Here is a 14,193-nt window from a genome sequence, read left to right on the forward strand (position 1 = left end):
CTTTATGGATGAGTAGTATTCCATTGTGTATAAGTGCCACATTTTCTTTATCCATTTATCTATTGAAGGGCACCTACCTAGGTTGGTTCCATAACTTTGCTATTGTGAGTTAAGCTGCTATAAGCATAGATGTGGTTGCACTAGGCTTTTTTGGAGAAATTACATTGAGATACAGGACATGCTCAACTGAGACAAATGCTGCTGATAAGTTGAGTAAGATGAAGACAGAGAACTGACCATTGTATTTATAGGGTAAAATCATCGGTGAAATTGACAGGAGCTATTTTGGTGGAGAGTTGGTTCAAAAGCCTAGTTGGCGGGAGTTCAAGATAAAATGCTTCTTTTGTCTCCATGATATGTGGCAAGGTCATAGGCTAGGAGTGGAGATATAGAAGATTTGGACATATTGGAGCTGTGATGAGAGAGAAAGTGTGAAATCGTTGTTGTGAAGAGTTTATTTTAAAATAAACTGAACATAGAAATAAAGTAGAAATGGTACAAAGAGCACACTTGAAATTTACGTTTTTGTGGTTTTCTTTAGCCACATTCATCTGTTTAGATGAAAATGAAGAATGAGTGATTATATTCAACTAAGGTTTAGATTTTGTCAGGCAAGTATACTACAGGGAAGAGGGTCAAGGGAGGTGTGGTAATAGACCAGGGAAAGTACACTGGATAATAGGGGAAGTCAGTCTTTTAGGAGGGTGATGGATGATAAAAGGATTGGAGGTCAATTTTTGGTGGTGGTTGAGGATAGCCAGAGAAGCTGACTAGATCTTTGTTTTACATAATGATTTTTATCAAGGTTACTTAAAAAGATAATATTATATATTATATGCAAGTTATGCCAAGATAAGTTCTCTGAGTAGAAAGGGCACTATTGATAAATATTCTGGGATATGACTATTAACTGAGATAGTCCTGGGTAAATTGGGACATATTATGACCCTACTAAAATAGCCATTTTTATTCTACAAAGTAGATTTCAGTAGATAAGAGCACAGAAACTTTAAGGTCCTGGCTCCTCAGTTCAAAACTGGGGACAAAAACAAGAAAGGCTAAGTAACTTGCCAAAGGTGTCTTAGCATAGGGTAGAGCTAGTTATAATCTTTTGGATGAAACTCATTAAGGTTGACTTTTCCCATCTTCTCCCATCTCACACTGCCTTATGTGCTATCATATTTATCTTCTAATTGTGAATCCAGTGTTGTTTCTGTACTTCAGGTATTCTCTAGCATCTCATTTATTCTCTTCTCAGTGTTAATCTCAATTCTGTTTATATGAAGTCTTCTTGAATGAGATTTGTTTCTCCTGCTATTAACAACTATGCCTAATACCACAATCAAATTTCACTCTTCCTTCATAACTACATACTAAGTCTGATTTCTCATTCTATCTACCTAGTATTTCCTACAGTTCATCCTTAGGCTCTTGTGTTAATTGTTATCAGGAAAAGTACAAGTATTTCTTTGGCAGTGTAACTACTAGCCAGGAGCTTTTTGTGTCATATTTTATAGGAAATCACAGTCCCCTGAAATTTAGGCTTTAACAATTCCATTTTCATAGGTCATTGCCTCTTAATTACCTGAAAGAAAACTCCTGCCTGAGACACATCTGAATTATAAGTGTCTACCACTATATTTTTTTTCCTTTCTCTCAAAACATCTTTCAGTTGTCAATGGACATTTATCTATTCCTTTTTACATGCAGAGGACTGAACCCCGTGCCCCACACATGCTAGGCAAGCACTCCACCACTGACCCACAACCCCAGCCTTAGCACTGTATTTTAGGTCTCTTGATTTCCACTAATTCCTTGTCTTTCTGCTTCTCCCTTAAAAAGGAGGCATTTCAAGATGAAATGAGGATATACTGAATAAATAGGTTTTTGAAACTGACTTGTAATGTGACCTATAGAATTACCTAGTTTAATCATGGTTTTTAAGTTTATTAGCATGGATCAAATAAGAGAATAAAGGAGTGCTTTGTTAAATATGTTTTTGCATTTAAAAATAATTTCAAATAAACACAGGAATAATTGGCAAAAATGAATGAATTAGGAATGGGCTTTTAAAATAAGGAAATGACAAGAATCCTATTTTATAAGTGCTACAAAATTCCATTTTTATCAAACAAGTAGCCAGATGCATGCCTCCTAGGGGAATAAAAGTGGCTCTCTCTAAAAATTTTTAATATCCAGCATGGATAGTACAGGAATGGGTATGGATAACTTATTCTGGGGTCCTGAAGTTTGGGAATTGTGATCCTTGCAGTTAGATTATTCTGAGAGTACTAGATCCCTAAATAATCTACTTCAGATCAACAGAAGCAAAAAGCCCCTTCCCTCCATTCTGGCTTCTATAGAATAAATTTCTCTTAGTAGGTAACTCACCCCCTTGGCTTTACTTTACTGCATTTTTTTAACCCTTCCCAACCTAGACTGGCCTCTGGAATGAGATCTACAAGCCCCATAGAAATTCTGGACTCAATCCTGAAGCCAATGTTGTGGTTGACTGATGATAGTAATCCAGCTACACCATTGCTTTTATATTTATCTCGATCCTTATCCCAGCAAAGGAAAGAAAAATATGATCTTGCCCTCAACTTAAAATTTTAATTGTCACTGAGATCACGTTCAGTTTAAAGACACATACAGCCAAAGCAGTAATTCAATCTTGATACATGTTATCAAGTAGACATGTCACTCAAATAATTATCTGTTCTACATCATAATGAGTATAGGTAATAATTGAGTACTGTATATTTCAATGTCACTGGGAGGATAGATCTCTAATGTTGTCATCACAGAAGATATCATACCTAAGGTGATGGATGGGTTGTGGCTTGCTTTGATCATTCCACATTGTGTTAAAAATTATTACTCCATAAGTTTGTACAACTATTACTTATCAATATATAATAAACCCTTTTAAAATGTTAGAGACTCAGCTTCACATGTGTCTTACTTACCTTCAAGTATAATATTTCTTGCATTTGAAAACTAAAACACACTTCTGCTTCAATGATTTTTTTAAAAAAATCTCTAAGGTTTATTATCTTCATTTTACAGATGAGGAAAGTAGAAATTCAGAGAAAGCATGGGTAGAGAGAGAAGCAGTATAGTGTCAAGAACTCTGGCCTAGGTGTCCACAGACCTAGATTCTTATACTCCTTAGTCACTAACATACCATTTAATTATGAATAAGTCACTTCCTCTCTCTGGGCCTATCTGCATTTATAGAATGAGTTGATTGGGCATTCTCAAATCTGTTTGCATATTATAATCACCTGGGAGCCTTAAAAAATGCATTCCTCAGCTCCACATCCAAAGATTCTGATTTAATTGGTCTCAGGATACTGTGATTTCCATAACACCACACTGACTCAGAATAAATCAATCTAGGGAAAACCATAGTTTCAGTCTTGTATTTCTCACTGAAGGAGAGAAACTTTGTCATTTAGTATAAGATTCAAGTACTATGGAGCATATATTGGAAGGGAGTTTGATGGAGATAGTGGCATATCCTAACTTTGAACCTCTAGGAGAGAACTCAAGTTTCCATCTCTTTCCCTCCCTTCTCTCTCGCTCTCTTTCTCTGTCTGTCACACACACACACACACACACACACACACACACACACACACACACAATTATTCCAGCTGAAATGCTGTAAGAGTTTGAAAAAGAAGAGTGCTAATATAAGTGAAGGACAAAAAAGTTCAAGAGTACTACTGAGTCAAGGAATTAGTAAAATGTTCTAGATGAAAGAAGCAAACTGATTACAGAGCCTTTATCACATGGTTCATTTTCTAACCTTTTTTTCCTTATTTCTGTATCCACATTTAGTATTACTTCCTACTACTTCTGTCTTCCTTTCAATATGGTTTATGTATTAAGATGGGGCTTTTTCCTTGGGAGAGGCCTTTACCTCTATTGGAAGAGGACCATTTAAAAAAATCTACAGTTAAATTATTTAAACCAACTAAACTCTAGTATTATAACTATGAGTGTTCCTTTCCTTGGCTTTCTCTTTGTTTTGTTTTAGTGTCATCAGAGTGGTAAGACTTTAAAGGTAAGAATTCAAAAATTGACCCAGGGGAAAAGGGCCAAGGAAATCATTCTATCTCTTTAGGCCTTAGGACATGGGTACAAAATGACTCTTTGGGGCTCACTTATGCTTCACTCCAACTTCATCACAGTAGGAAAATATACAGGTGGCTTCATGTTAAAGTTCTCTACTAATAAAGCTAGGATATCTGACTGTGTGACCATGTATGTTTTTCTTCCTTAGTAATATGCAATAAATCAGTCAGTTTTTCAAGAACATGAGGGCTTTCAGATCCTTCTCTTTTACAACTAGAGACATGACCATCATCTGATATAGTCAAAAGCATTTCCTGAGTAGTTGGAGAATGATAATTTCTGGATTCTTTTCTTTTCCAGGAGTCTAGCCAACAAGTAAATCTAGAAGTAGACATATATGACTTCAATTGCAATGACAACAAGATCCTTAATAAAAATCTGTGTCATTCCCAAAATGCCCTCCTTTGTCTTGTCCATCCTGGTCTTTAAGAGCAATAGAGCATCTTGGTCTATGAAAGCAACTGTTAGTATTATGATGATAATGCTTAGGGCCAAGCTAGGGATATAGGCCTAGATTAGGATATAAGGACCAAAGATTTCATTCTCATAAACTTTATCAAATCTCAAGCCACAGATTCAAAAGTTATACTAATGACTACATGTGATCCTCCTGAATATTTAGGAAAGACTAATTGAAGATTTGGAGGTTGAGAATTTTGATTACATTCATAACTAGTACAATACCTAGTGGATTACCACAAAGTTTTTGATCTGAGTGAATAGAATTTTGGAACTGAAATCAAAGGAGACAAGAAAGGCTGTAACATTTCAGATTTGAAGTGGAAATGATCTGAAGTTTAATTTGACTACATTATATTTGACATCTCTACTACATATTGGAGTGGAGATGAGAAATTGGCAGTTAGATGCATAAATGGGGAGTTCAAGGGGGTAGTCCAAGATGGAGAAATAATTTGGAGAATTATCACATAAATGGCACTCAAAGATCAGATGTCCAGGGACCAATCCATGGGATAAGAAGAGGTGAAGGAGATAAGTGGATCCTGCAAAGGAACAGGGAAGGAGCAGTCAGTGAAATAAGAGGAAAAACAGCAGAATGTTGTATTCTGAAGTCAAAATGATGAAAGTGTTTTTAGTAGGACAGGGTGAACAACCGTGTCAAATGCTTCCAATGCATCAGATATGATGAGGACTGGGAATTAACCATTGAGTTTACTAAAGTGGACATCATTGGAGGAAAGTTTTGCTAAATCATTTTAGCAATCAGCAACCTGATTTCATTATTTCCCTACAAAAAATTTTCAGAATTCTTCTACACTCATCTTTTCCTACATGAAAAATCATGAATTAAATCAGAGGAATGCATTCAGTATTTCTATAACCTTATCTACAAATACAAAAACATCTATGGAATATTTTTTATCAACTAAATTGCTTGATTTTATATAAGAATGTTCTATAGAACACAAGAAACTATTTTGTATAAGAAAAAAGGTAGTTTAACTCTCATAATGTGTCTGTGATGTCATAATTAGTGGCTGAAGTATTTTAAAAAGCCACTTGCTAAGGTTTGGATAAATGTCCCCAAAGGCCCATGCATTAAAGGCTTGGTTGGTAGCCTGTGGTACTATTGGACTCTTGGGAGATGGTGAAACCTTGTGTGTGTGTGTGTTGCTGGGAATCACACCTAGGGCCTTGTGCATGATAGGCAAAAGCTCCATCACTGAGCTACATACAAGATTCCCAGCCCTGGAATCAAGAGGCGGGGCCTATTGGAAGGAAGTTAGGTCACTGGGGTAAGCCCATAAAAGGGATTTGGGAAGCTTGACCCTTTCTTCTCTTTGTTTTCTGGCCTCCATGAAGAAAGCAATCTCCTCTACCATACCCTCCTACTATGACACATTGCCTTGCAATTGGCCTAAAAGCAATAGGCCAACTGACTATGGACTGAAACCTGTAAAACTGTGAGCCAAAATACCTTTCCTCATTTTAAGTTTATCATCTTAGGTATTTTGTTATAGTGATGGAAAGATGACTAACTTGTGGATCAACCAAATGATTTCTTTATTTTCAAGCTTCAAAATACCTTGTTTATCTAATTTTTCCTGAATTTATTGACCAGTTTTCGTGCTATTATGCCAACTGAGCCTAAGTGAACATAAGCACACTCATTTATATGTTATTTTAAGAGTTCAATAAGATAAAGTACTTTTTATATGAAAAAGACTATTTTGAGACTTTGTGACTTCTTTAATTGAACTAGGGAATTCATTTCCATGTTGGAAAAATTCCTTCAAAGCAAGTCAGAGCACATTTCTAACCACCATGAAATAACCCTATGGACTTTAAAGATGGTGGATGGTCTCTAACTCACTTTAAAAGAATATCATTATATATGTAAGCATCATATAGTAGTTTCATATGCCCTCTTGTAAGATTGGAGAAATTGACTTGGTATGAAACAGAGTTTAGCAAATTCAGTGACATTGTACTTTGATGTTTGCTCTCCTTCCTTCCTTAACTCATGACCCTCTTCCTCACTCCTGCTTTGCATATAAGCCTTTGCTTCAAACTCTATTTTCTAAGAAACCTAGCTAACACATCTGGAAATGAACAACTCTGGAATAAAGCAATAATTTCACTCTAAATCAGAAGTTTTTAATGTCACCATCTTGGGAAGCAAAGCAACTAATGCATATCTGTAGTTGTTGCTTCATTCCTAACATAGGAACATATTTATTTCAACTCCTAGGCTGCAGGTAAAGTAGAGTTAGGGAAAGGATTATTCATCATTTGAGGTTTGTTACTCTAGCATGGCTTCATCTGTGCTCTAGATTTCTACACATAACAATGGAGCATGGACTTGGGAATCAGACAGCCTAGGTTCAAATTTTACCTCTATCATTTATGGTTGTTGCCCTTGGGCAAGTCATTTAACCTCTGTGCTTCAGTTTGTCATCTGAAAAGTAGTGAATGAAATAGAGCCTATGTGTAGAGTTATTGTGAGGATTGAATGCAATAATTTAGGTAATATGCTAAAACTAGTGCTTATCACACTGTAAGCACTAAGTGTTCGGTATATTATGACTATTGTGATGAGTGAAGATGGGCTGGAACCAAAATAAAACTCTTGGCAATTGCCATATGAAATGTATCAAGGGACCAATATGTGGAAAGCAGTAGAATTTAGGGGGTAACAGATGACTTAACTGCAAAAAGATGCCAAGCAAGAAACACCCTCTAAATATTCCTGTTTATACAGTGCATGACACAAAGTAGAAAAATAATGAAAACAGAACCACTCTGCAGGATTTAGAGTTCTTTTGTATATATTTTAAATATACATGTGCAATACATTAAAATATATAGAGATGTGTGAATATATATTTACATATATATGTGTATATATATGTATATATATATGTATATATATATATGAAATCACAGAAGGGATACATATGCACACTCACTCATACGTCCATGCGCATACCCCAACAGGACCCATCTATACATAAATCAGATGCAGTCCATATCAGGCCAACTTGGACACAAGTGAAAGCCCTGACTCAGCAGCAGATTGAAGACTGCAACTGCATTTGAGTAACCCTTCAGTTTCTTCCACCAAGTGTAAGGCCATTTAGAAATACACTGAGAAGAGCTCCTCTGGGTATATGGCAGAGCCCAGGGCCCCTCTGGCAGTGCACAATTTGCCTGAGTAAGGACTGCAGGGTTGGGATATCAAGGAGCTATCAAGGAGGGACTTGTGTTATTTTGGGCCCTTAAACTGATAAGCAAACATCCATAGAATAACTTTAGCTCCAGAACAATGCACTAGTGTCAGAGACTTTTTAGATATCTGAGCTCTAAGCAAATTTCAGGCAGAAGCAGAAAGAAGTATGTTGCTACTCATCTCCATCTAGCATGTCCCAGAGAACTGGGCACAGCTTTTAGGGGTAGATAAGTTTGAAGTACAATCAGGCAGACTTGTAAGACAAAAATATTACTTAAAATTAAGGAATCTAAAAGCAACAAAGGGGTTACAGGTATTGGTTTGGATTTATAAATGTTCCAAGAAGCCTAATCTTATATATGGCACCATTTGCAGCAGTATCATTAACATTATTAATAATCATCATAACATATTTATATATACAAAAATAGAGCAAAGCAATTCTAGAAGAGGAGGTGTAAGTGAAGGTGTAGGACAGTGTGCAATCCAAATGTCTTTATGCTTCAGAACAATTCTGAATTAACAAGGACTAAGTGGCACATGTTTCTATAGCATATGTCCGATGAAGGGACATGGATGTTCCCTCCTTTCCCCTGTGTATGACTATACACTTCTCCTCACCTCTCCACCCTGCAAAACACATCCATGCACACTTTAAAAGAGATGATATATAAAGTTAGAGTCTGGAAGTCTTAAACTAAGTTGGAGCACCTTGATTTCAAGCAAGTGCCCTCAATCTCTGAATTCCTTGGTGAATTTTGGATTCACTTACAGAGGGAAACTATGTAATTCTTGTGTCTTTTAGCAGTAGTCTTTAGGAGCCTGCCATCATCACTGCAGCCTTTTCCCATTGAAAGGGGTTCACAGCACAGGCTCTCTGTATTTTTTTAAGAGAGAAGTCACTTCTCTGCATCATACATCTTTCATCTCAGTTTTCGGTTGCTGAAATCTAGGTTCTCAGACAGCTGCCATTGCAGACAAAGCCAGGAGCGAGCACAGTGTGTACAGCAAAGAGTAGATGCAATGGCGAAGATACAGCTTGGTTAGGGCTTCTTTAAGCTTTTTCTTTTCCACACTTGAGCTTCTACAAGGTGACAGAGGCAAAGGTGATGTCCACTGGGGGAAGCCTCAACACTTGATAGCTAATTAGCTACTCACCATGCACTGCAGAAAGACCACCATACTAACTTGGCATGGTCCCTGAAAAGTAATTGGAAGGGAATGGCTTTCTGTCATTGTTAACAGAGTCTTAGGAAAAAGTCCCATGACTCACTTGTGGTGCAGGGGAGAAAATATTGAACTAGAAGTCAGAAGGCCTGTATTCCAGTCCTAATGCGGCTATCAATTCAGTGTGTGGCCTTGGGCAAGTCCCTTCCTATTTCCAGGCCTCAGTTTTCCCATCTGTAAAATAAGGGCATTGAACTATATTAACAGTTAAGATTCCTTCCAGCTCTAAAGTTTTATGACTTTTTATGTCCATTATTAAGGCCTGAGCCATGCAGTCTCAGGGCAGTTAGCTTCTAAGAGAGAACATACCTCCATAATATCCTTTGCTTTGTTCATTTAGCTATAAAGCACGTCTGCCTTTGGCACTTGGGTCAGACATACAAAGTTATGAGCATCCTGATTTACTATCCTACTCAGCATGCTAATGGTATCTGTCAGTACTATAAGTTGATTATTGGGAAAGGGAGAAAAACTCCAACTAATTAAATCTGGAAATGTAAGATAACCTAATATGCTCACAAACAGATGAGTGTGGTTGTGAGTGCACACACATTGGGATACAGACTATTGCTAGTGATCAGTTCATTACAGTAATCCATTTCCCTTAATAAAAATTAGTAAATAGTATAGCATAGCAAAGTTTGGCGTCTAAGGAAACACCTATGGAAAAACAGCACTTTTGGACATGTTAGAAAGAGAAAGGAGGACAGGTAGAGAGAGACAAATATAGATTAAATATGGTAAAAATACAGGCAAAGAAAGGATTTGATTGAAAGAGGGAAAAGAGGAGGAAAAAGGAAAGGAGAAAGGAGGAAAGGTAAAAGTAAAGAGGCTGAGAATGAAGGGGAAAGGAAAAGGGATACTGCAAAAAGAGGAGACAGGGAGAAAGAGAGAGGGAATAGAGGAGAGAAGGGAAGTAAATAGGGAGATGGGGTCATATTCCCTGGAAGGTTGAACGCTGTTCCACATGTACTTGTGAAAACCATCTTAGAAGAAAGCTTCCAAAGGCACTGTGGAAAGCAGAGCGACAATCAGAGCCTGCACCGAGAGGCATTACATTGGGGAGCCCCTAAACCTCCGCGTTGCTGGCTCTGTCAGTCCTCAGTGGTCCAAACCTCATGCCCATGAATCACCTGAATTTGCCATGACAGCCATAGGGCTGAGTTGGCAGGGTGTAAAAAGGTTGAAGAGCAGTGAGACTGATACTGTGAAAAGAACAAGGCATCCTGCACCAGGATGTACTTTGCCATTCCCCTGATGCTGCAGGAACAAAAGAGGTGAAGCCCTAACTTTGGCTAGTTTATTACTCCTTCTCCTCTCCAAAGATGAGGCCTATACTTTACTGATGGGGGCTAGAAGGAGAAAGCTCTGGATCCATCTTGTGGGAAGGTCATACAGACTTTTCTTGGGCCTTGGGGAAGGGTGCACTACCAGAAGAGATTTTTCTGCACACAGTGTTGGTGTGCCTCTTACAGCGGCAGCCTGGTCTCCGGAGACTATCATAGCCCTGCTGGCACAGATGGAGGCATCCACGGGTAGGCAGGTAGCAGCACAGGCAGGGTAGGAAGAGGGAGATGAGGCTCATGGCTGCCCAGCGGACGAAGCAAGAGCTAGGCCCACAGGAGCAGGGTTCATCAGCGCAGTTGTCTTCATCATCAGTGGAGCAGTGGTAGAAGAGGCCCTTGACACAGCAGAGGCAAGTGCCATAATCGAGGAGGCTCTCAGCAGAGCAAAGGCAACGCTGGTTGCACAGCCAGCAGGAGGGGAGAGGGCGAGCGGCTGTGCAGGGGACACACTTGCAGCGCCCACACTCCTCGCAGATGAAGAGGTGCTCACTAGGATGCCCTACAGATTGCTCAGCTCCTCCCTTCAGAGCACCATCAGCCTTTGGGTAGGCCCCTGCTCCAGGCTGGGTTCGGATGATGGACTGGCCTGAAGGTGAGGGTGTAATGCTGGCCAAGAGCCTTTGATCAGAGGCAGTGGTGCTATGGGACATTGAGCTGGCAATGCTAGATTGGCTCAGATGTTGAGGCAAGGGCTGCAATTGATGGCACTGGCTGAGACTGCGGGGTAGAGCAGTAGGCATGGTAGCCAGGGACCAATCAGATTTGTGGGTTTGCACAATAAGGGAAGGACTGGAGAGGGCCTGTTTACAGGGGGCTGGAGGCCGTTCCACATAATCATTGCTAGCATGAGTAGAGCGCAGCTGTTCAATAGGCAGAATTTGTTGGAAATCATCTATCACTGTGGTATCCATTTTGCTTTGATTTTTGAGCTCTGAGTGGTTTTGGGTCAGAGTGGCACTTATGGTGATAAAGAGGAGCCCTTGTAGTTACATGGACCTCAGGGCACATCAGAAAATCCTAGGAGAGAAGGAATAGAAACAATAAATGAGAACACACAGGCATATATTTTTGTAGGGAACCAACAAAGGTCAGGCCTTATCACCACCACCATGTTCAGTCACTTAATGGTAGGCATGCTACATACACCTTTATTTTGTAATTGACAACACCTATTTCTTTACAGACAAGTCTAGTCATTCCAGCCAGGCTATGAAGTAGTTTGGGAGCAAATATTAGATCATTGATTATTTTTGTATTTTATCATATGACTAGGTTGACAGGACCAGGTAGCTCATTCAGGAGTTTGCTAACAGAGAAATATGAGTCTTGAGCATCAGAATCCTAATAATAATGGAACAAAATGTTAAATGCAAAATCTACTTCCTAAAGCAATTCTGAAGCAAAAGAAAAAGCCTCAGGAATCTCCCATGAGAAGTTGTTTATATGTGTATGTATCCAATTAAAATTCTCCTTTTAGTGCAATTTATGACAAGTAGAAATAAACAGATGAGAAAGGACAGTGCTTGATTCAATGAATACAAGCAAGCAAGCAAGATGCAATAATGGTAGAAATATGGCAGAGATACAGAGGGCACGAATTATGCTGTCAGTAGAGCAATAGAAAAACACCTTCTCATTACCTTACAGGCTGCTTTAACTTACTGAGGAGGCAATTCTTTTTAAATGGTACAGAAGATCCATAATGAAACATTTTTTATATAGATGGGAGTATAACAAGGGGTGGGGGAACTATAGAGAACTGCAGGAGGCAAGCCCTGAATTATTTCAAATATCACCTGTAGTTGTACCTATCATAACCCTGAATTGACTCCATTTTGTTGGCATTTCCCAAGCATATTCTGCTCGGACTACTTTTCTCTACCTTACACCAAAAACGGCTTTTTAAAAGAGTATCAATGTTCTTACATCATATTTAATCCAAGTTGAATATCTAGAAAACATATGCTGACATCTCCCTTGTATCACAAACAGTTGTGTAGTCATTCTCTTAAAGGATTTGATGATGACCATGAAGAGAGTATTGAACAAATAGGAGACAGGGACTGGGGGTACAGCTCAAAAGTAAAGCACTTGCCTACTATGCATGAGGTCCTGGGTTCCATTCCCAGCACTGAGAGAGAGAGAGAGAGAGAGAGAGAGAGAGAGAGAGAAAGAGAGAGAGAAAGGACTGCTGTATCATACCACCTAGATGACTGAATAGCTTAAAAGGAATACATAAGGACACCTAAGCACCAATCCAAGAAGACAACATGGAGATATTAGGACCTAAGGAACACCAGCATGAATAAAGTATATATTTGAAATCCACTGGATTTCAGGCTTCCTCAAAATAGATCGATTACTCATACCACTATATGGGTTGGAGAGTTTGGATGAGTAATAGAAATGAACGAGAGAGAAAGAATTGTGCGTACTTTGGTTTCTGTAAGCAAGCAAACATGACATAAAATGGGCCTAAAGCTCAGGAACAAGAAAAATAATGGTGTAGATCATAAAGGACTCGGCTGCTAATAATGACCAGACCTAGGTGACTTTTGCGGCTATATCCTCATGCAAACTTGATTAACTGGATTTATATGTATTAATTTCTTGAAAAGACAATTCAATTTGGCTAAAAATAACTTTTTGGCACATCACATCAAAGAACCATTCTGACAAAAATTTCACTTTATAGCTAGTTGCTTTGGTGTTAAATAAATGCAACACAAAAGAATGCAGGTAAACACTATGGAAACTCTAAGACTCACCTGTCTATGTTGCCTTTGTCAAATCACTTGCTTTCTTTGGGCCCTTGCTTCACGATCTACAAAATCATAGGGGTAAACTAGGTGATCTCCTAGGATCTTACCCCATCATGGTCTGTATTTCTATAGTGAAGCAATTTGATAAAATAATTCATACCTTCTACATCTTCAAGTCCTTGAGAGTAAGTTGGGCAATATGCCCTTGTGTATTTGGGCAATTCCAAAGCAAAAACATATGTCTCCTTGATTTACACACACTTGGAGCCCCCTGCAATCTCCTACCCCTACCTTTGCTATGTTTATAGATTCATACTCAACATTGGAAAGGAATAGACAGTTTTCATTTGGACAACAAAATAAACAAGGACATACTGTTCAGCTGGCTTGGAGGGCATATGTGGATATAGGAGCATAGGACTGTGAGTAGTCTTTTGACAAATTGTAAAAAATGGATTTATGTCCCATTCATCAGCTAAAGAATGTGTGGCATCCTTCAAGTCCTTTACACTGAAAGTTCAGTAACATACAGGCTGAAGGCAGTTTAGACTCATTGATTTATCAAAGGAAGCTAGATTGAACACATATTGGAAATTTCAAGAAGCAAAGATTCAAAGGAAGGTATACAAGGTCTTAAAACTACAGGAGATAATGTGATATTACAAAGATGGGATTCTAGGGATGTCACTAGGGACATGTCCAGAAGGTTGAAAGCTAAGCTTGGAAGAATCTAGGTCATAATACAAATGACTCAGAACCAATAATGAGATCCATGTTCAAAGGGGATTTTTTCTAAGGAACAGAAGGGTAGATAGTGTTTAGGTTAAAAAGGTATCTTAGAATATTAGACTTCTGCAAGACTGACAAGTTGAGAGGATTGGTTGGATGATTAAAGAAAGTTATAAACATCAGTTTGGGATGATGAGGTACTGTCTTGCTTTCAGGTAAGGGGACTGACAGGATATTAGATTTCTTCCTGCTTTTTAGAATACTTTATTAGAATACACTCTGGGATCCAGCACAA

At 38.6% G+C, this 14,193-nt stretch overlaps 1 protein-coding gene across 8 annotated transcripts in view; it reads right to left on the reverse strand.

Annotated features, from left to right (window-relative positions):
• Positions 1–2,481: 2,481 nt before the first annotated feature.
• SPRY3 (sprouty RTK signaling antagonist 3) overlaps positions 2,482–14,193 on the reverse strand; it is a 142,276-nt gene continuing 130,564 nt past the window's right edge. For all 8 annotated transcript variants that reach the window (XM_079124554.1, XM_079124550.1, XM_079124553.1 and 5 more), the window contains one exon: positions 2,482–11,424. In XM_079124554.1, the coding sequence (XP_078980680.1) occupies positions 10,452–11,318 (867 nt within the window). In that variant the 5' untranslated portion in view covers positions 11,319–11,424 and the 3' untranslated portion in view covers positions 2,482–10,451. The remainder of the gene's footprint in view (positions 11,425–14,193) is intronic.

Source organism: Sciurus vulgaris (genome assembly GCF_902686455.1).
Source record: "Sciurus vulgaris genome assembly, chromosome: X".
NCBI classification, from domain to species: domain Eukaryota; kingdom Metazoa; phylum Chordata; class Mammalia; order Rodentia; family Sciuridae; genus Sciurus; species Sciurus vulgaris.